Genomic DNA, 24265 nt, shown 5'->3' with positions numbered 1-24265 from the left:
GCATAGCTTCTTACTAGCATCACTAGTGTTAGCATGTTTAGCACACCTTCTTAACAGCATCAATAGTGTACGCATGTTTAACAAAGCTTTTTACAGATTGTGTCTGCATGTTTAGCGTAGCCTCTTACCAGCGTCGGCCCAGCACAGTTGCTGGCTCTCAGGGTCGTATGTCAGGCCGTTTGGCAGCCCCAGGTCGTCCTTAACCAAGACTGTCCTGTCGGTTCCATCCATGTTGGACATCTCGATCTTGGGCCCGTCTCTGTTCCAGTCTGCCCAGTAGAGTCGTCTGGACAACAAGCCATAGAAAACATGTTCCTGTCACAATGCTTAGAACCATATTTTTAAACCAACAGCTTTAACAAGGAACACAGCACCAGTGATTTGTGTTGTCAACCCTACGTCAAACCTACAGTGGGGCAAAAAAGTATTTAGTTAGCCACCAATTGTGCAAGTTCTCCCACTTAAAAAGATGAGAGAGGCCTGTAATTTATCATAGGTACACTTCAACTATGACAGACAAAATGAGCATTTTTTTCCCAGAAAATCACATTGTAGGATTCTTAATGAATTCATTTGCAAATTATGGTGGAAAATAAGTATTTGGTCAATAACAAAAGTTTATCTCAATACTTTGTTATATACCCTTTGTTGGCAATGAGAGGTCAAATGTTTTCTGTAAGTCTTCAAAAGGTTTTCACACACTGTTGCTGGTATTTTGCTCCATTCCTCCATGCAGACCTTCTCTAGAGAAGTGATGTTTTGGGGCTGTTGCTGGGCAACACAGACTTTCAACTCCATCCAAAGATTTTCTATTGGGTTGAGATCTGGAGACTGGCTAGGCCACTCCAGGACCTTGAAATGCTTCTTACGAAGCCACTCCTTCATTGCCCGGGCGGTGTGTTTGGGATCATTGTCATGCTGAAAGACCCAGGCACGTTTCATCTTCAATGCCCTTGCTGATGGAAGGAGGTTTTCACTCAAAATCTCACAATACATGGCCCCATTCATTCTTTCCTTTACACGGATCTGTCGTCCTGGTCCCTTTGCAGAAAAACAGCCCCAAAGCATGATGTTTCCACCCCCATGCTTCACAGTAGGTATGGTGTTCTTTGGATGTAACTCAGCATTCTTTGTCCTCCAAACACGACGAGTTGAGTTTTTACCAAAAAGTTATATTTTGGTTTAATCTGACCACATGACATTCTCCCAATCTTCTTCTGGATCATCCAAATGCTCTCTAGCAAACTTCAGACGTGCCTGGACATGTACTGGCTTAAGCAGGGGGACACGTCTGGCACTGCAGGATTTGAGTCCCTGACGGCGTAGTGTGTTACTGATGGTAGGCTTTGTTACTTCGGTCCCAGCTCTCTGCAGGTCATTCACTAGGTCCCCCGTATGGTTCTGGGATTTTTGCTCACCGTTCTTGTGATCATTTTGACCCCACGGCGTGGAGCCCCAGATCGAGGGAGATTATCAGTGGTCTTGTATGTCTTCCATTTCCTAATAATTGCTCCCACAGTTGATTTCTTCAAACCAAGCTGCTTACCTATTGCAGATTCAGTCTTTCCAGCCTGGTGCAGGTCTACAATTTTGTTTCTGGTGTCCTTTGACAGGTCTTTGGTCTTGGCCATAGTGGAGTTTGGAGTGTGACTGTTTGAAGTTGTGGACAGGTGTCTTTTATACTGATAACAAGTTCAACAAGGTGCCATTAATACAGGTAACGAGTGGAGGACAGAGGAGCCTCTTAAAGAAGAAGTTACAGGTCTGTGAGAGCCAGAAATCTTGCTTGTTTGTAGGTGACCAAATATCTATTTTCCACCATAATTTGCAAATAAATTCATTAAAAATCCTACAATGTGATTTTCTGGATTTTTATTTCTCATTTTGTCTGTCATAGTTGAAGTGTACCTATGATGAAAATTACAGGCCTCTCTCATCTTTTTAAGTGGGAGAACTTGCACAATTGGTGGCTGACTAAATTCTTTTTTTTACCCCACTGTACCTACGTGCTATCTAAACCATGAAAAGGATAACCTGGCAGATTCGCTAGCAAAATCATTCAAGGCCTTAGCGGTTAAGGACAATATATATTCAGCACAAAGAATTAACTGCTTATTTAATCGCAAATTTGCATTAAAGGAATCAAAGTCAGACATTGTCCAAAGACACGTACCCATAGGAGGGGTCAGCGACGATGGGCCGGGGGTTGACCAGGTCGGTGTCGAAGAGGACACGGCGCTGGCTTCCGTCCAGTTTGGCCACCTCAATCCTGTCCTTCATGGAGTCCGTCCAGAACATTAGCCGGGCCAGGTGGTCGATAGCCAAACCCTCTGGGCTCTCCAGGTCTGAGGAAGAGAAAAGGAGGATATCGTTACGCCTAGTTCAGACAGAAACTACAGATTTTGTATGAGGGTTATCAGGGATGGAATTTAAGGATTTTGAGCACTGGCCCGCCAGGAGAATAGACCGCAATTCCTACAAGCCCGGGTCCAAAATCTGTGGGACATTTAAGAAGAAAAAAATCACTAGCCAGCGAGCTAGTTGGGCACATTTTCTACAAGCCCGATATGAAAAATACTATCCTTAGGTTAGCTTTATTTCCATCCCTGGGAGTTATACACTACATGACCAAAAGTATGTGGACACTTGCTAGTCGAACATCTCATTCCAAAATCATGGACATTAATATGGCGTTGGTGCCCTCATTGCTGCTTTTTTCCCCCACTGTTCTGGGAAGGCTTTCCACTAGATTTTGGAACATTGCTTGCTTCCGTTCTGCCACAAGAGGATTAGTGAGGTTGGGCACTGATGTTGGGTGATTAGAGCTGGCTCGCAGTTGGCGTTCCAATTCATCCCAAAGCCATTCGATGGGGTTGAGTTCAGGGCTCTGTGCAGGCCAGTCAAGTTCTTCCACACCGATCTCAAAAAATCATTTCAGTATGGACCTTTTTTCACCTTTATTTAACTAGGTATGCCAGTTGGGAACAAGTTCTTATTTACAACTGCGACCTGGCCAAGATAAAGCAAAGTAGTGCGACAAAAACAACAACACAGAGTTACATATAAATAAACATACAGTCGATAACACAAAATAAAAGAAAAATAGAAAAATCTATGTACAGTGTGTGCAAATGTAGAAGAGTAGGGAGGTAGGCAATAAATAGGCCCTAGAGGCAAAAATAATTACAATTTAGCATTGATACTGGAGTGATAGATGTGCAGATGATGCTATGCAAGTAGAGATACTGTGGTGCAACAAGAGCAAGAGGGTAAGTAATAATATGGGGAAGAGGTAGTTGGGTGTGCTATTTACAGATTGGCTTTGTACAGGTACAGTGATCGGTAAGCTGCTCAGACAGCTGATGCTTAAAGTTAGACAGGGAGATATAAGACTCCAGCTTCAGAGATTTTTGCAATTCGTTCCAGTCAGCAGAGAACTGTAAGGAAAGGCGGACAAAGGAAGTGTTGGCTTTGGGGATGACCAGTGCAATATACCTGCTGGAGCGCGTGCTACGGGTGGGTGTTGCTATGGTGACCAGTGAGCTGGGATAAGGTGGGGCTTTACCTAGCAAAGACTTATAGATGACCTGGAGCCAGTGAGTTTGGTGACGGATATGTAGTGAGGGCCAGCCAACGAGAGCATACAGGTCGCAGTGGTGGGTGGTATATGGGGCTTTGGTGATAAAACGGATGGCACTGTGATAGACTGCATCCCGTTTGCAGAGTAGAGTGTTGGGGGCTATTTTGTAAATGACATCGCCGAAGTCAAGGATCGGTAAGATACCCTCGTAAAACTGACTATGTTTGGCAGCATGAGTGAAGGAGGCTTTGTGGCGAAATAGGACGATGATTCTAGATTTATTTTTGGATTGGAGATGTTTAATGTGAGTCTGGAAGGAGAGTTTACAGTCTAACCAGACACCTTAGGTATTTGTAGTTGTCCACATATTCTAGGTCAGAACCGTCCAGAGTAGTTATGCTAGTCAGGCGGGAGGGTGTGGGCAGTTGAAGAGCTGCACTTGGTTATACTAGTATTTAGATTTACTAGCACCATTCTCTGTGCATGGGGGCATTGTCATGCTGAAACAGGAAAGGGCCTTCCCCAAACTTTGCCACAAGTTGGAAGCACAGAATTGTCTAGCATGTCATTGTATGCTGTTGTATGCTTCACTGGAACTAAGGGGCCTAGCCTGAACCATGAAAAACAGCCCCAGACCATTATTCCTCCTCCACCAAACTTTACAGTTGGCACTATGCATTCAGGTGGGTATTCGTCCATCAGGACTGCCAGATGGTGAAAAATGATTCCTCACTCCAGAGAATGCATTTTCACTGCTCCAGAGTCCAATGGCGGCGAGCTTTACACCACTCCAGCCGACGCTTGGCATTGCGCATGGTGATCTTAGGCTTGTATGCAGCTGCTCGGCCATGGAAACCAATTTATTGAAGGTCCTTAACGAACATTTCTTGTGCTGACGTTGCTTCCAGAGGCAGTTTGGAACTCGGAAGTGAGTGTTACATGCAATGTGTTTCAGCACTTGGCGTTCCCGTTCTGTGTGCTTGTGTGGCCTACCGCTTTGAAGCTTAGCCATTGTTGTTACTAGAGCTGACCGGGGCAGCTCTAGCAGGGCAGACATTTGACTTACTTGTTGGAAAGCAGTTGTGTAAAGTACTTAAGGAAAAATAATTTAAAGTACTACTTAAGTCATTTTTGGGGGTATCTGTACTTTACTATGTATATTTTTGACTACTTTTACTTTTACTTCACTACATTCCTTAAGAAAATATTGTACTTTTTACTCCATACATTTCCCTTGACACCCAAAAGTACTCGTTACATTTGAATGCTTAGCAGGACAGGAAAATAGTCAAATTCACGCACTTATCAACCGAACGTCCCTGGTCATCCCTACTGCTTCTGATCTGGCGGAAACACTGAACCAACATGCTTCGTTTGTAAATGATGTCTGAATGTTGGAGTGTGTCTGTGGCTTTCTGTAAATTTAAAAAACAAGAAAATGGTGCCATCTGGTTTGCTCAATATAAGGAATTTGAAATTATTTATACTTCTACGTTTGATACTTAAGTATATTTTAAACCAAATACTTTTATACTTTTACTCAAGTAGAATTTTACTGGGTGACTTTTACTTTTACTTGAGTCATTTTCTATTAAGGTATCTTTAACTTTACTCAAGTATGATAGTTGGGTAGTTTTTCAACCACTGTTGGAAAGGTGGCATCCTATGATGGTGCCACATTGAAAGTCACAGCTCTTCAGTAATGCCATTCTACTGGCAATGTTTGTCTATGGAAATTGCATGGCCGTGTGCCCGATTTTATACACCTGTCAGCAACGGGTGTGGATGAAATAGCCAAATCCACTCATTTGAATTGGTGCCCACATACTGGTGCCCACATACCACCAGTGCCGGCACCATGCACCAGGCCTATAGTGCACCTCGGCAGTCCAGTTCGCCCTGTTCCTTCTCCCCGCACACGCCCCGAGGTGCGTGTCTCCAGCCCGGTACCACCAGTGCCGGCACCACGCACCAGGCCTATAGTGCGCCTCAGCAGTCCAGTACGCCCTGTTCCTCCTCCCTGCACTCGCCCTGAGGTGCGTGTCCTCGGCCCAGAACCACCAGTGCCGGCACCACGCATCAGGCCTACAGTGCGCCTCGCCAGTCCAGAGCATCCGGCAACAGTACCGAGCCCAGAGCGTCCGGCTACAGTACCCAGTCCAGAGTGTCTGGCTACAGTACCCAGTCCAGAGCATCCGGCAACAGTCTACAGACCGGAACCCCCTACGACGGGCCACAGATCGGAACCTCCTATGTCGGGTCGCAGTCCGGAACCTCCTATGTCGGGTCGCAGTCCGGAACCTACCACGACGGGTCGCAGTCCGGAGTCTACCACGACGGGTCGCAGTCGGGCTCCGCCAGAGTCTCCCTCCAGTCGGGCTCCGCCAGAGTCTCCCTCCAGTCGGGATCCGCCAGAGTCTCCCTCCAGTCGGGATCCGCCAGAGTCTCCCTCCAGTCGGGATCCGCCAGAGTCTCCCTCCAGTCGGGATCCGCCAGAGTCTCCCTCCAGTCGGGATCCGCCAGAGTCTCCCTCCAGTCGGGATCCGCCAGAGTCTCCCTCCAGTCGGGAGCCGCCAGAGTCTCCCTCCAGTCGGGAGCCGCCAGAGTCTCCCTCCAGTCGGGAGCCGCCAGAGTCTCCCTCCAGTCGGGAGCCGCCAGAGTCTCCCTCCAGTCGGGAGCCGCCAGAGTCTCCCTCCAGTCGGGACCTGCCAGAGTCTCCCTCCAGTCGGGAGCCGCCAGAGTCTCCCTCCAGTCGGGAGCCGCCAGAGTCTCCCTCCAGTCGGGAGCCGCCAGTGTGTACTTCGTGTTTTTTTTCATCTATCATTAAAAGGATGTATTCACATCACACTGCGCTTTGGTCTCCTCACTACGACGTTCGTGACAGTACATTGAAAGACTACCAAGACAATGGAGCAACAATCCGTCATTTGTCCGTGTTGTTTCACACGTCAAAAGATGAAATTGATGGAACTTTTGTTTTTTGTTTACACATTATACTATATTTCATGAATAAGTCTTTATAAATGCACACATAAGTAAATTATGAGAAGTCCATGAGAAATAAAATATGAGAAATGAAAAGTTAACTTATCATTCTTGATGCGTTTCATGGACCAGGCTAGCTAGGTTTGAGCTGATCTCAGACCAGTGTACCGCTCACCTGTTGTGACGAGAGAGATTGTGTCTCCTCCCTCCAGACTGGCCTGAGACCTGTGTACTAAAGCGGTTGTGACGAGAGAAATGGTGTCTTTTCCCTACAGGCTGACCTCAGACCTGTGAACAGCTCACCTTTTGTAACGAGAGAGATGGTGTCTCCTCCCTCCAGGCTGACCTGAGACCTGTGTACTGCTCACCTGTTGTGATGAGAGAGATGGTGTCTCCTCCCTCTAGGCTGGCCTTGCTGATGGAGGGCCCTGTGATGTCTGTCCAGTACACCATCTTCTCCACACAGTCGTAGGCCACAGCGATCGCCACTCTGTCCTGGGAGCAACACATAGAGACAGAGGGTTTTATTGATTTATGGTTTATTTAGATCGGGACAGATACAAAACACATTGACACGTTGAATAGACCAATTATCCAATACACTTTGCACCATAGTAGTGTGTAGCTGGCCTGGTACAAAAAAAATAATTCCTTGTGTTTTCCCTTCTTAACTGCTAATTGGAAACCATTCTAGCGTCAGAATATAGGATGTCACACACACACTCAATGGAGCCCCTGTTTACACCAAGAGAACATTGCAGTAATGTTATAAATGTTTTTTTAATCAAGATTGTCAAATTTATGTTGCAAGCAGAACAGGAATTACTTTAATAGTGTTAATATCTCGCCCCACTCATTTCAGATGGGGTTCAACCAAATGCCATAAGAAATACACAATGTTACATTACATTTCAAAATGGCAGAATGCGGTTAGCCAAACAATTGAAGCATTTATGGGGAATCCCTCTGCTCTGCCAGACCATTCCACGCTAGTGAGAAGAAAGAAGAAAAGCCTGAGGACGAGTATGGATGGCCGACTCACACAATCAGGAGATTGTTCAAGTGGCATTTGGGACATTCCAGAGAGTGGGTACGTGGACCCACGACACCCATCAACGCACTCTCAGTCCGGCTAAAGGAAACATCTGACCTGCGTTGAATGAAACCTCTTTTCATTCAACCTAAGACTGGGGGTCTTAGAAGACAGCTCTGGCCATCTGGTGAGCGGCCATCTTGACAAGGCGTGGTAGGCCAGGGCTTACAGAGAGGAGTGAGTTACTGACAGAGTGAATCACTCACTCAAAGAGAGTGAGTGAGTGAAAGTTTGTGAGTCAATAAGTAACTTCCCACAGTGCTTGTAGCAAGTGATGTGCAGTGCTTGACTGAATGACTGACTAACAAACTGACTGGCTGTCTGACTGAGATAATGTGAGGTGAGTTGAGGTGCGTCAATGTGGAGCCTCACAGGCAGGTGCAGCAGGGCTTTGGCCTCCCCTTTGTTCATGCTGTATCCATCCAGGGGGATTTGTTCGATCTTCCCGCTCTGGGCAAAGAGCAGGTGGGTCCCTGGGGCCACAGGAGAGACATCTGGCCTGGTGGTGGGTCCGATCGGGGGAGGAATAACTCCCCGGTCAATACCTGTCAAGGAAGGACAACTGAAGTTACATTGTCATTTCCCACTGGGCACAGACGTCCTATCAACGTCTAGTTTTGATTTGCATATGATTGAGTTTTCAACTAACTTAAATTAAATGTGAAATCAACAAACCGTTCAACCATGCGATTGAATTTAGGTTCAAAGTTACTTTACTTTGATTACTTTTTGCAAATCCAATCAGTTTTTCACGTTGATTTAATGTCATCACATATAACTTTTTTTGTTGAAATGACGTGGAAACAATGTTAATTCAACCAGTATGTGCCCAGTGGGTTCCTAATGTATTTTTATTTAGCATGCGGGGGCAAATGTTGAGTGTAATTGAATAGACATGAGTGCTATGAGTGCATGAATATGTTGAATATGAATATTAAAAGGTACAAGCCAAGGATGACCAATCGCCCCCTCCGTCTTTTGAGGCAGTCACTCACACAAAGGTCTTTGGCCGGGGCCAGTTCTAGTGTTGGGGATCTCCTGACCATTGCCGTCCACACACCAGCACTGCCCAATGCTACCGTGGCACTGGGTAGGCTCGTAGGCACCATGCTGGTCGCAGGTAGGAACGTACTGACTGACGGCAGGGCGTGGGCGGAAGAAGGAAAACGAGCCTGTGTTGGAGGAGACCTGGATGCTTTCTCTGTCTCGCTCGCACTGCGTCTTCTCATGCTCTGGAATAAAAATAGAATTATGACATGAGAGAAGTAATGAAAATAGAGGAAATTAAGAAAATAAAAATGATCCTACATGTCTTTTAGAAAGGTTTCTAAGGAATTGCTCTTTTTTTAAAAAGCGCTGTATAGCTTTGGTTTTAATATAATCTCCTTACTGTGACATGGCACATGGCAGTTCAAAACTAAAGTTACTTGCCCACTACTAATGTGGATAACATGGAATAAGGAGAGAGCCGATGAGCATATGATATAAATGTATAATCATTTTTGCAGTCACGTAAATCAGACATAGGGGACACGGTGACATCTGGAATATAGTGTCTTGCTGAAAGACTTATTCCCAGGGTATCTGTCCGGTTAACCACAGACTAGTCATAACAATCTCAAACAGCCGCACCATACAATCTGCGCTTTGCACAACGTCTGGCCGCAGCAATCAACAAAAGACACCGAAAAAAAGACAACTAGTCAACGATGGGAACGGTTGTCTCTGAGGAGGAGATCAACGCAGTCCTTGTCAGATGGTCGTCAACTGTCGAGATGCGAGGAAGACAACTCTCACAGGGTCCAGATGCTACAGTGTATACTACAAGTACAAGTTCAGACAAAGGAGGACAAAATGATGCCCCCTTTTCAGACGGGCTGTACAAAATATGACAAAACTGTGGAGGCAGAGGAGAAAAAGCTATAATTAGCGTGGTGGAGTACACACCTGGATTGGACTTGAACAAAGAGGCAACAGCTGAGAAAGATGCCAACTCGCAAACAACCCAAGGTACATGACATGAAAGCTGCAGCCTATAGAAAAATAATGGAACACTTGAATACATATAGAGTTGAATCAAAAAGAAAATGTATTGGTTGTTAAGTCAGTAGGGGCAAGTGATACTTTTTTCTATTACTTCAGTTGTTGTTGTTTATTAAATGTTTAAATTCCTAGTTGTAACTCCAGGGCATCTTTATCTTTATGTTCAACTAAATTGGACTATTGACCCTGGCCAAAAGCAGTGCAATATATAGGCTATTAGGGACGCAACCCAGGAGTCTGTATTCAGGAGTGTGGCTCTATTCCAGCACATCCACGTGACATGTTCCAGGCCTTTGGCCCTAATTGCATGGAGAATGAGCTGTTGGTCTTTCTCGGTGGGGATTGTATGTTATCAACACCAACCGTGATTGTATCAACACCAACCTCCCTTTCCATTCCTGTATCCTCCCTACACAGGAAGGCTGCACAGTGTCAAATGTCAACCTTTAAATGTCATTCAAAGGGGTGAGGGAAGAGGGGGACATGTGGTCAAGGCACACCAGAAACCAACAGATACTCAGTTCAGAGTGAGTTTCAGAATCCCGAAGCAAACGCATACACACACACACCCTTCATCCATCCTCCCTCCCCCTAACAGTTCCATATTTTAGCACGCAGTCTCATAGAGTCCTACATCAGTCTTATGGAAGTACACTCTGTTCCCGGCCTTCGCCTCCACGTTCTACCATGCTGGGAGCGTTCCATGATTTAAATCACTTTCTATTGGTGCCAGGCGATGACACAACACTAACTTAGCGAACAGACCTCCATTAGTAAAAATGCACTGTATATACTGTTAAGTCCACTATGGCTTGTGTTGAAGTTCAATATAAACAGTTTGTCTCTGGTATGTTATGCTTTCCTTTGATGACAAATCTGTCTCGCTCCGCCACCTGGACTCTCCCCCTCCCTCTCCCTCTAAACCAAACTATACAGTTAGGAGCTTCACGTGTTCCAACTGTCGGCACTAAGACAGAAGAAGTATAACTAAGGCGAATCCTAACATTTTGAGGGGAAGAAGATGGCTGATCAGAGCTCAAACTTTACCCATTGAATGTACAGTATTGACATACTTCAGGGACATAGCCATATCATTTAGAGGTTCCTTCTGAATGCATGCATCTTGCCTTCCCTTGCACATTTTAGACTACACTGCCTCTGGCTGCTGTTTTACTTATAAGTAATCAGTAGCCTTGTCTGAGACAAAATGGCCCATAGGGTAGGAGCCTATATCCTGTTTCTGCAGCATGAGGCAGCTTAATGTACACACCCTGTCCATTTCCTTAAAGGGCCAATCTGCACATCACAACTTGTAAATGTCTCATGAACTTATTTCAACTGCCGTACCCCATCAGAACCCAAGATATCAGCTTATTTTACTCCAATGATTGTAAACATTGTAATTGTAAACAAACAATGTACATCTTTAAAACATGGGTAAAACTATCATTTTGATGTCATGGAAGGTCAGTTCTTGCATCCAATAGCTCCATCTATACATTTGAGAATGGTTACATTTCTCCAGTCCCATCCCTGAGCTATATACCAAAACACTGGCCGGGTGTCAACTTTGTTATTGTTTTGAACTGCAGATTCACCCATTTTTAGAGTTGTTGGTATGACTTGACCAGGGATCAAACTTCTGTTTGGTTCCAAATGAAGAAGAACTCCTCTTATACAACTTGGGGTTTGAAAATGTGATTTATTTACACCAAAAAGCACAGGGGTTACCTACCCGGGGAGCCAGGGGTACACTGGAAGCCGTCACCATGGAAACCGGGGTGGCACTGACAGGTGAAGGAGCCCTGAGAGTTATAACAGACGGCGTCCCGGTGACAGCGACCTTGCTCACACTCGTCAATGTCTGTGTGTGAAACAACAGTCAATGAGAAACAATAGGGACACAGATGCTAAGTTCAACTGAAAATAAGGTATCAACATATTTAAATATATAGCTGAAATATACAGTCAATAGGAATGTGAATATGAAATCCTGCAATGGAAATATACAAAAAATACCCATTCATATGTATTGGTATTGCACTACGCCTTTAAAAAGTATCTAAATCTGAAACATACATTCATGACATGTCACATCCTGTGTTATATAGGGAAAGAAACATCATTATTTCGATAATAAAAACACATTGTGAAGTTTAGCGTTCGATAGGGACAAAGAGACCATTCTTTGGATACAACTTGGATGTAACACACCCAACTCACTACCCCGCCTTCTGAAGTATATCTCTAAGGCCAACAAATAATATAATAATATAATATAATATATAATAATATAAATGAAAAAGGAGTTCTCCAAATTCTACAAGGACATATGGAAATTCCTACAGCTTTCGTTTGGTGGCGGGCCAAGTCATGTTGGACGAGGGAAAATAAGAAATACAGGGATGGATGGATGGATGAATAAAACGCATGACCAACGAGCTCCCCAGCTGTAGGGCCGGGTTGTGTTTGGCATTTCCTGTCCAGGTGCACACATTTCCTCTCGCAGGGGCCTCCGTGTGGGTGCATTACAACGAGAAGGACTCAGAGGGTTCAATCTAGAGAGACCCAGTGGAGAGTTTAGAGAGAAGACATGGTCTGTTTTTTTTTAAAGCTGAAGGGTTTGTGTGTTTCTGTGGTGTCTGGGGGGGTTCTGAGAAAAGCAAAAGACAGCTTTATTTGTCATGTTGGACAGTAAAGTACACTATTCGAATATGGCCTAGTAACTAGACAAGTTCTACAAAGGCAAGTCTAGACATATCTGAAGTAGCCAATGGGGAGGGGGGTCATACTCAGACAATCAGAGAAGGGACATATTATTGTGGCCCTGGTAGCACAAAATAATCAAAGGTTTGACTGCACAGAGATGCTTGGGGAAATGGTCACAACGGTGGACCACCGTGTGCGTGTTTCAGGGGAAGGGGGTGTATCTGATCTCCATCACCTAGGACTTGACAATGGTTAATCAAATCTGCCCTTTTTGCTCAATTTTGCATGCCTTCTCAAACAGACGCAACTGTATATGCGTTTCGTAAATCATGTCCTTTCTTGAGTTGGGATCAGGGAAGGAGCAACTGTTGAGCATCTGAGCTTATGGTTGTTTGTGGGGGAAAGGGGTTTAGTGAGTGAGTGTGTGTGTGTGTGTATGTGTGTGTCCATATGTTGCTAGGGGGTAATGATGTAAGGGACAATATAAGATTAATCACAATAATGGATTGCTAAAATAATAATTGCTTCCCAAAAATGAAAATTTTGTAATGGCAATCCTGGTTATAGGTAACAATCCTGGTTATAGGTAACAGTCCTGGTTATAGGTAACAATCATGGTTATAGGTAACAATCCTGGTTATAGGTAACAATCCTTTGCATGAACTGCCTACATTATTACGCATGTTATTTGTTAATTATGGAAATTAAGATACGCTGGATTTTATATATATATTTCAATAGCAATTTATAATGCAAATTGAGGTGAGGGCAATGGAAATACTTTTGGCGGTTGATCCGTTTCTGTTCTGTGGGTGGCACTGTGTGCTCTTTTCCAAGGATGACCCCCTGGATGGGATCCTGGGGTCAGGGGTGGTCTGCCGATCATTGAGATGACAACCCACCTTGGGATGGGGAGGGCTTTTAGCAGGTGGGAATAGTGGGGAACAATTGGAGGTTTACTTAGTAGCAATGCAAATATCATGGTATAGCTATATGGACACTCAATCATCATGTTACTTTTCAATGGTGAGTTTACAAACATATGATAAATAGATTTGAAACTTGTATCTCACTATGGTAAATGGTGAAAAACGTATAGCCAGCTATAATTATAATGGCTTAGTAGATAATGAGAAAAGATCATCAGTATTTACCTGGCTAAAAGAGAAGGAATATAATATACACTGCTCAAAAAAATAAAGGGAACACTTAAACAACACAATGTAACTCCAAGTCAATCACACTTCTGTTTAATCAAACTGTCCACTCAGAAGCAACACTGATTGACAATAAATTTCACATGCTGTTGTGCAAATGGAATAGACAACAGGTGGAAATTATAGGCATTTAGCAAGACACCCCCAATAAAGGAGTGGTTCTGCAGGTGGTGACCAGGCCACTTCTCAGTTCCTATGCTTCCTGGCTGATGTTTTGGTCACTTTTGAATGCTGGCGGTGCTTTCACTCTAGTCGTAGCATGAGACGGAGTCTACAACCCACACAAGTAGCTCAGGTAGTGCAGCTCATCCAGGATGGAACATCAATGCGAGCTGTGGCAAGAAGGTTTGCTGTGTCTGTCAGCGTAGTGTCCAGAGCATGGATGCGCTACCAGGAGACAGGCCAGTACATCAGGAGACGTGGAGGAGGCCGTAGGAGGGCAACAACCCAGCAGCAGGACCGCTACCTCCGCCTTTGTGCAAGGAGGAGCAGGAGGAGCACTGCCAGAGCCCTGCAAAATGACCTCCAGCAGGCCACAAATCTGCTCAAACGGTCAGAAACAGACTCCATGAGGGTGGTATGAGGGCCCGGCGTCCACAGGTGGGGGTTATGCTTACAGCCCAACACCGTGCAGGACGTTTGGCATTTGCCAGAGAACACCAAGATTGACAAATTCGCCACTGGCACCCTGTGCTCATCACAGATGAAAGCAGGTTCACACTGAGCACGTGACAGACGTGACAGAGTCTGGAGACGCCGTGGAGAACGTTCTGCTGCCTGCAACATCCTCCAGCATGACCGGTTTGGTGGTGGTTCAGTCATGGTGTGGGGTGGCATTTCTTTGGGGGGCCACACAGCCCTCCATGTGCTCGCCAGAGGTAGCCTGACTGATTAGGTACCGAGATGAGATCCTCAGACCCCTTGTGAGACCATATGCTGGTGCGGTTGGCCCTGTGTTCAATGCTAGACCTCATGTGGCTGGAGTGTGTCAGCAGTTCCTGCAAGAGGAAGGCATTGATGCTATGGACTGGCCCACCCATTCCTCAGACCTGAATCCAATTGAGCACATCTGGGACATCACGGGGCGGCAGGGTAGCCTAGTGGTTAGAGCATTGGACTAGCAACTGGAAGGTTGCAAGTTCAAACCCCTGAGCTGACAAGGTACAGATCTGTCGTTCTGCCCCGAACAGGCAGTTAACCCACTGTTCCTAGGCTGTCATTGAAAATACCACCAATTGCATCACAGACTGTCCAGGAGTTGGCGGATGCTTTAGTCTAGGTCTGGGAGGAGATCCCTCAGGAGACCATCCGCCACCTCATCAGGAGCATGCCAAGGCGTTGTAGGGAGGTCATACAGGCACGTGGAGGCCACACACACTACTGAGCCTCATTGACTTGTTTTAAGGACATTACATCAAAGTTGGATCAGCCTGTAGTGTGGTTTTCCACTTTAATTTTGAGTGTGACTCCAAATCCAGACCTCCATGGGTTGATACATTTGATTTCCATTGATAATTTTTGTGTGATTTTGTTGTCAGCACATTCAACTATGTAAAGAAAAAAGTATTTAATAAGAATATTTCATTCATTCAGATCTAGGATGTGTTATTTTAGTGTTCCCTTTATTTTTTTGAGCAGTGTATATTGTTTACAGGAAACTCATTCAACAATTTCAGATGAAGTTGTGTGGAAAAAGGACTGGGGGGGGCGAAATGTATTTCTCCCATGGGCAAAGTAATTCAAAAGGGGTGATGAAATTAATTTGCAGTAATTTGAATCCGAATATGTAAATTGTCCAAACAGATGGATGGATGATTTTAAATATGTTATTTGACCATAAACAGATATGGCTCATTAACCTATACGGTCCAAATATTGATGATCCACGCTTCTTTGAAAATATATATAATGATTTATCAACTCTATAAGCAAAATGAGACTATTATTATGGCGAGAGATAATAATACGGTTTTAAATACCTCTATGGGCCGTAAAGGAAATCCCACTACAAACTATCACCTGCATGCACATAAGGAAATCACAAATGTCATGGAAATATTGGAACTCGTGGATGTATGGAGGCTTAAATATCCTGACTTAGTGATATATACATGGCGGAGGCTCAATGAAGCTAGTCGTCTTGACTAAATTCTTATGTCATTCTCTCTGGCACCAAAAGTTTAAAATGTGTTGTTAGGGGACAGAATGCGGTCGGACCATCAAATAATTGGCTTATACTGTATATTACTTACAGAATTTACATGTGAGCGAGGATATTGGAAATTTTATCAAACCCTATTGGTGGTAACTTGTTTTTAACTAGGACAGAACAATGAATAAAGTTTACATACACTCAATTAGTATTTGGTAGCGTTGCCTTTAAATTGTTTAACTTGGGTCAAATGTTTCGGGTAGCCTTCCACAAGCTTCCCACAATAAGTTGGGTGAATCTTGGCCCATTCCTCCTGACAGAGCTGGTTTAACTGAGTCAGGTTTGTAAGGCCTCCTTGCTCGCACAAGCTTTTTCAGTTCAGCCCACACATTTCTATAGGATTGAGGTCAGGGCTTTGTGATGGCCACTCCAATACCTTGACTTTGTTGTCCCTAAGCCATTTTGCCACAACTTTGGAAGTATGCTTGGGGTCATTGTCCATTTGGAAGACCCATTTGCGAGAAAGCTTTGACTTCCTGACTGATGTCTTGAGATGTTTCTTCAATATATCCACATAATTTTCCTTCCTCATGTTGCCATCTATTTTGTGAAATGCGCCAGTCCCTCCTGCAGCAAAACACCCCCACAACATGATGCTGCCACCCCCATGCGTCACGGTTGGGATGGTGTTCTTCGGCCTGCAAGCATCCCCCTTTTTCCTCCAAACATAATGATGGGCATTATGGCCAAACAGTTCTATTTCTGTTTCATTAGACCAGAGGACAATTCTCCAAAAAGTACGATCTTTGTCCCCATGTGCAGTTGCAAACCGTAGTCTGGCTTTTTTATGGCAGTTTTGGAGCAGTGGCTTCTTCCTTGCCTTTCAGGTTATGTCGATATAGGGCTCGTTTTACTGTGGATATAGATACTTTTGCACCGGTTTCCTCCAGCATCTTCACAAGGTCCTTTGCTGTTGTTCTGGGATTGATTTGCACTTTTTTGCACCAAAGTACGTTCATCTGGGGGCGGCAGCGTAGCCTAGTGGTTAGAGCGTTGGACTAGTAACCGGAGGGTTGCGAGTTCAAACCCCCGAGCTGACAAGGTACAAATCTGTCGTTCTGCCCCTGAACAGGCAGTTAACCCACTGTTCCCAGGCCGTCATTGAAAATAAGAATATGTTCTTAACTGACTTGCCTGGTTAAATAAAAGTTACATTTTTAAAAAAAATCTCTAGGAGACAGAACGCGTCTCCTTCCTAATACTTGCGTACTATTGTTTGTACAGATGAATGTGGTACCTTCAGGTGTTTGGAAACTGCTCCCAAGGATGAACCAGACTTGTGGAGGTCTACAATTGTTTTGAGGTCTTGGCTGATTTCTTTAGATTTTCACATGATATCAAGCAAAGAGGCACTGGGTTTCAAGGTAGGACTTGAAATACATCCACAGGTACACCTCCAATTGACTCAAATTATGTCAATTAGCCTATCAGAAGCTTCTAAAGCCATGACATTATTTTCTGGAATTTTCCAAGCTGTTTAATGGCACTGTCAACTTAGTGCATGTAAACTTCTGAACCACAGGAATTCTGATACAGTGAATTATAAGTGAAATAACCTGTCTGGAAATAATTGTTGGAAAAATGACTTGTGCCATGCACAAAGTAGATGTCCTAACAGACTTGCCAAAGCTATAGTTTGTTAACAAGAAATGTGTGGAGTGGTTGAAAAATGAGTTTTAATGACTCCAACCTAAATGTATGTAAACCCTCGGACTTCAACTGGAGGTACAGCTAATTCCCTTATCGTGTGGCACACTTTTAAATGTGCCTATAGAGGCCATGCAATTCAGTACTCATCTCTAAAACAAAAGAAATGTAGGTCAAAAGAGTCCATATTAACAAAGGAAATGGAAGGACTAACAGTACAGATAGATAGCAATAAAAACTGTACCATGGAGGCTCATAATAAGTTATTGGGAAAAACAAAAATAAATGGAGGAACTTATTCAAGAAAGATCAAGTGTAATAATATTATTTAAAAAATAAAGCGAACTGGATGGAATATGGGGAAAATTCACCAAATTCTTTCTTAATCGTCAACATAGAAATGCTACCAAAAATAATTTACTGAAACTTGTTACAAATGACCGAGTCACCCACAACTCACCAAACAATATTTTGAAAGAGGAAGTAAAGTACTTTAAGCATATGTTTTAGTTTCAGTCTCCTACATCTCTACTAACCAAAGTTAATTGTATGATTTAAAAATATATATAATGTAAAATTAACAGCTGTACAGAAGAACTCACGTGAAGGCCAAATTACAGAGGAAGAACTTCTTGATTCAATTAAAGTGTTTTAATCCGGGAAAACTCCAGGGTTGGATGGCATTCCAGTGGAGGTATACCAAACCTTTTTTGATATACTCGGAGGACTGTTTTTAGCATGTTTTAACCACTCCTATATAAATGGTAGATTATCAGACACTAAACAAGAAGGTCTGATTCATTATTAGTGAAACAGGATCCAAGTGGTAAATATAAAGATCCAGTCCATTTAAAAAATTGGAGGCCTCTTACACTTCAGTGTTGTGAAGCAAATTTTTGGCCAAAATGCATAGCGCATAGAATTAAAAAGGTATTGTCGGATTATAATTAATCCTAATCAGAAAGTTTTTTTTACATGATCGATACATTGGAGATAATGTAAGACAAGTACTGGAAACAATAGAACACTATGAAATATCTGGGAAACCAGGCCTGGTATTCATAGCTGACTTTGAAAAAGCATTTGATAAAGTACGATTGGAGTTTTATATATAAATGCCTAAAATATTTCAATTTTGGAGAATCTCTTATAAAACAGCATTATGGTTATGTATAGTAACCCCAGCTGTAAAATAGTAAATAATGGCTACTTCTCAGAAAGTTTTAAACTGTCAAGAGGAATAAAACAAGGTTGTCTACTATCGGCATAACTATTTATTATTGCCATTGAAATGTTAGCTGTTAAAATCAGATCCAACAATAATATCAAGGGATTAGAAATCCAGGGCTTAAAAACAAAGGTGTCATTGTACGCTGATGATTCATGGTTTCTTTTAAATCCACAATTTGGATCACTCCACAGCCTCATAGAGGATGTAGATACTTTTTCTAACCTCTGGATTACAACCAAATTATGATAAGCGTACTAAACTCAGCAAAAAAAGAAATGTCCCTTTCAGGACCATGACTTTCAAAGCTAATTCGTTAAAAAAACCAAATAATTTCACAGATCTTCATTGTAAAGGGTTTAAATCAATCAATCAAATGTATTTAGAAAGCCCTCCATTCATCAGCTGATGTCACAACGTGCTGTACAGAAACCCAGCATAAAACCCCAAACAGCAAGCAATGCAGGTGTAGAAGCACGGTGGCTAGGAATTACTCCCGAGAAAGGCCAGAACCTAGGTAGAAACCAGGCTATGAGGGGTGGCCAGTCCTCTTCTGGTTGTGCCAGAACACTGACATAGTGTTCTAAACACTGTTTCCCATGCTTGTTCAATGAACCATAAACAATTAATGAACATGCACCTGTGGAACAGCTTACAGACGGTAGGCAATTAAGGTCACAGTTATGAAAACTTAGGACACTAAAGAGGCCTTTCTACTGACTGAAAAACACCAAAAGAAAGACGCCTAGCCACCGTGCTTCTACACCTGAACGTGCATTAGACATGCTGCAAGGAGGCATGAGGACTACAGATGTGGCCAGGGTAATAAATTACAATGTCCATACTGTGGGATGCCTAAGACAGCGCTACAGGGAGACAGGACGGACAGCTGATCGTCCTCGCAGTGGCAGACCACGTGTAACAGCACTTGCACAGGATCGGTACATCTGAACATCACACCTGCGGGACAGGTACAGGATGGCAACAACAACTGCCTGAGTTACACCAGGAACGCACACTCTATGCTCAGACTGTCCGCAATAGGCTGAGAGAGGCTGGACTGAATTAGCGTTATACCGAGGCCTGTACTCTGAAGCGGGATCGATTTGGAGGTGGATGTTCCGTCACGGTCTGGGGCGGTGTGTCACAGCATCATTAGACTGAGCTTGTTGTCATTGCAGGCAATCTCAACGCTGTGCATTACAGGGAAGACATCCTCCTCCCTCATGTGGTACCCTTCCTGCAGGCTCATCCTGACATGACCCTCCAGCATGACAATGCCACCAGCCATACTGCTTGTTCTGTGCGTGATTTCCTGCAAGACAGGATTGTCAGTGTTCTGCCATGGCCAGTGAAGAGCCCGAATCTCAATCCCATTGAGCATGTCTGGGACCTGTTGGATCGGAGGGTGAGGGCTAGGGCCATTCCACCCAGAAATGTCCAGGAACTTGCAGGTGCCTTGGTGGAAGAGTGGGGTAACATCTCACAGCAAGAACTGGCAAATCTGGTGCAGTCCATGAGGAGGAGATGCGCTTATTCAGGACACATTATTCAATTTCTTTTAGTAACATGTCTGTGGAACTTGTTCAGTTTATGTCTGAGTTGTTGAATGTTCATACAAATATTTACACATGCAGAAAATAAACGCAGTAGACAGTGAGAGGACGTTACTTTTTTTGCTGAGTTTATATGTATACAGTACCAGTCAAAAGTTTGGACACATACTCATTCAAGGGTTTTTCTTTATTTGTACTATTTTCTACATCTACAAGATGTAAAATAACACATATGGAATCATGTAGTAACCAAAAAAGTGTTAATCAAAATATATGTAACGTGTACACAGAGTCAGGAAGCAAGTACAGGGAGTGAATTTAATAATAAATAATACATAGTACAAAACAAGAAACACGAACAGAAACAATAACGCCTAGGGAAAGAACCAAAGGGAATTACATATATACGGGAGGTAATCAGGCAGTCCAAGTGAATCTGATGAGGTGCTTATGCGCATAACGATGGTGAGAGGTGTGCTTAATAATGAGCAGCCTGGTGACCTCAAGTGCCGGAGAGGGAGTATACGTGACACTACCCCCTCCCTGACGCGCGGCTCCAGCCGCAGGATGCCGACCAGAGGGATAATCCTGGGGACCAGCCGATCGCTTCTGCTGATATGCGGGAATCTGTCGAGCATGGGAGCCTGACGAGCCGGGTGAGGCATGGGAGCCTGTCGGACGGCTGAGGCATGGGAGTCTGTCAAGCCGGCTGAGGCATGGGAGCCTGACGAGCCGGCTGAGGCATTGGAGCCTGTCGAGCAGGCTGAGGCATGGGAGCCTGACGAGCCGGGTGAGGCATGGGAGCCTGACGAGCCGGCTGAGGCATTAGAGCCTGACGAGCTGGCTGAGGCATAAGAGCCTGACAAGCCGGCTGAGGCATAGGAGCCTGACGAGCTGGCTGAGGCATGGGAGCCTGACGAGCCGGCTGAGGCATAGGAGCCTGCTGAGCAAACCAAGTTTTGGGAGCCTGTGGCGCCAGCTGAGGCATTGGAGCCTGACGAGCTAGCTGAGGCATTCTCAGTAGACTCGGCAACGGACACTTGCGGGGGCAACCGAGTCTTGTAAACCTGACGAGCCGGCTGAGACATGGAAGCCTGAAGAGCCAGCTGAGGCATCCCCGGTTGCTCCGGTAGCGTGCACCCGGACCCGACGTCACCTACACTAACAAAATACAAACAATACTTCCCTTTGGTGAGGCGCTAATCTGTAACGTGTACGCAAGTTCAGGGAGTGAATTTAATAAGAAATAATACATAGAACAAAACAAGAATAGCGTGGCGACCTCAAGTGCCGGAGAGGGAGTATATGTGACAATATATGTCATGTTCTGACCCTAGTTCTTTTGTTATGTCTTTGTTTTAGTATGGTCAGGGCGTGAGTTGGGTGGGTTGTCTATGTTCTTTTTTCTATGATTTGGTATTTCTGTGTTTGGCCTGGTATGGTTCTCAATCAGAGGCAGCTGTCAATCGTTGTCCCTGATTGAGAACCATACATAGGTAGCCTGTTTTCTATTGTGTTTTGTGGGTGGTTGTATCCTGTGTTGGTGTTTTTACCATACGGGACTGTTTCGGTTGTTTGTTTGTACTTTTGTTATTTTGTTCAGTGTTCTGTTGATTTATTAAATATATCATTATGGACACTTACCACGGTGCACATTGGTCTTATCCTTGCTACTCCTCCTCTGAAGAAGAGGAATTCCGTTACAATATATTATATATTTGAGATTCTTCAAAGCAGCCACCCTTTGCCTTGATGACAGCTTTGCACACTCTTGGCATTCTCTCAACTAGCTTTGCTACAGAATGCTGTGGTAGCCATGCTGGTTATGTGTGTCTTGAATTCTAAATACATCACCAATATTGTTACCAGCAAAGCACCCCCACACCATCACACCTCCTCCTCCATGCTTCATGGTGGGAACCACACATGCGGAGATAATACATTCACCTACTCTGCGTCTCACAAAGACAAAGCGGTTGGAACCAAATATCCCAAGTTTGAACTTATCAGACCAAAGGACAGATTTCCACCGGTCTAGTGGTTTCTTCTTCTTATTGGTGACTTTTGGTAGTGGTTTCTTTATAGCAATTCGACCATGAAGGCCTGATTCACGCAGTCACCTCTTAACAGTTGATGTTGAGATGTGTCTGTTACTTGAACTCTGTGAAGTGTTTATTTGGGATGCAATTTCTGAGGTTGGTAACTCTAATGAACTTATCCCCTGCAGCATAGGTAACTCTGTGTCTTCCTTTCCTGTGGCGGTCCTCATTGACTAACCTTCATGTCTTAAAGTAATGATGGGCTGTCATTTCTCTTTGCTTATTTGTGCTGTTCTTGCCATAATAGGAACTTGGTCTTTTACCAAATAGGGCTATCTTCTGAATACCAACCCGACCTTGTCACAACACAATTGATTGGCTCAAACGCATTAAGAAGGAAAGAAATTCCACAAATTAACTTTTAACAAAGCACACCTGTTAATTGAAATGCATTCCAGGTGACAATCTCATGAAGCTAGTTGAGAGAATGTCAAAAGTGTGCAAAACTGTCATCAAGGCAAAAGGTGGCTACTTTGAAGAATCTTAAATAGAAAATGTATTTTGATTTGTTTAACACTTTTTTGGTTACTACATGATTCCATATGTGTTATTTCATATTTCTGATGTCTTCACTATTATTCTACAATATAGAAGATAGAAAAAATTAAGAAAAACCATGCATTGTACTGTATATGTATGTATATGTATGGGTATATATATGTATATTTATATGTATGTGTATAAATACAGTTGAAGTTGGAAGTTTACACACACTTAGGTTGGAGTCATGAAAACTCGTTTTTCAACCACTCCACACATTTCTTGTTAACAAACTATAGTTTGGCAAGTCGGTTAGGACGGTTAAGACTACTTTATGCATGACACAAGTCATTTTTCCAACAATTGTTTACAGACAGATTATTTCACTTATAATTCACTGTATCACAATTCCAGTGGGTCAGAAGTTTACATACACTAAGTTGACTTTAAACAGCTTGGAAAATTTCCCAAAATGAAGTCATAGCTTTAGAAGCTTCTGAAAGCTAATTGACATCATTTGAGCTAATTGACATAATTTGTGTCAGTTGGAGGTGTATTTGTGGATGTATTTCAAGGCCTACCTTCAAACTCAGTGCCTTTTTGCTTGACATCATGGGAAAATCAAAAGAAATCAACCAAGACCTCAGAAAAAAACTGTAGACCTCCACAAGTCTGGTTCATCCTTGAGAGCAATTTCCAAACGCCTGAGGGTACCACGTTCCATGGGACCACACAGCCATCATACCGCTCAGGAAGGAAACAATGTCCGTCTCCTAGAGATGAACGTACTTTGGTGCGAAAAGTGCAAATCAATGCCAGAACAACAGCAAAGGACCTTGTGAAGATGCTGGAGGAAACAGGTACAAAAGTATCTATATCCACAGTAAAAAGGAGTCCTATATCGACATAACCTGAAAGGCCGCTCAGCAAGGAAGAAGGCACTGCTCCAAAACTGCCATTAAAAAGCCAGACTATGGTTTGCAACTGCACATGGGGACAAAGATCATAATTTTTGGAGAAATGTCCTCTGGTCTGATGAAACAAAAAAATAACTGTTGGCCATAATGACCATCGTTATGTTTAGAGGAAAAAGGGGGAGGCTTGCAAGCCGAAGAACACCATCCCAACCATGAAGCACGGGGGTGGCAGCATCATGTTGTGGGGGTGCTTTGCTGCAGGAGAGACTGGTGCATTTCACAAAATAGCTGACATCATGAGGAGGAAAAATATGTGGATATATTGAAGCAACATCTCAAGACATTAGTTAGGAAGTTAAAGCTTGGTCACAAATGGGTTTTCAAATGGACAATGACCCCAAGCATACTTCCAAAGTTGTGGCAAAATGGCTTAAGGACAACAAAGTCAAGGTATTGGAGTGGCCATCACAAAGCCCTGACATCAATCCCATAGAAAATG

The 24265-nt window shown here is 43.8% G+C and overlaps 1 protein-coding gene across 1 annotated transcript in view; it reads right to left on the bottom strand.

Annotated features, from left to right (window-relative positions):
• LOC118365024 (nidogen-1-like) overlaps positions 1-24265 on the bottom strand; it is a 76664-nt gene that overhangs the window by 10033 nt on the left and 42366 nt on the right. The window contains exons 12-17 of the mRNA XM_035746919.2: positions 11437-11565; positions 8654-8890; positions 8031-8203; positions 6934-7060; positions 2174-2345; positions 129-286 (exon numbers count right to left, since the gene is read on the bottom strand). Of these exons, the coding sequence (XP_035602812.2) occupies positions 129-286; positions 2174-2345; positions 6934-7060; positions 8031-8203; positions 8654-8890; positions 11437-11565 (996 nt within the window). The remainder of the gene's footprint in view (positions 1-128; positions 287-2173; positions 2346-6933; positions 7061-8030; positions 8204-8653; positions 8891-11436; positions 11566-24265) is intronic.

This window comes from Oncorhynchus keta, chromosome 32 (genome assembly GCF_023373465.1).
Source record: "Oncorhynchus keta strain PuntledgeMale-10-30-2019 chromosome 32, Oket_V2, whole genome shotgun sequence".
NCBI lineage: Eukaryota > Metazoa > Chordata > Actinopteri > Salmoniformes > Salmonidae > Oncorhynchus > Oncorhynchus keta.
Note: the sequence above shows the minus strand (reverse complement) of the source record. Positions and strands in the feature narration are given on the sequence as shown.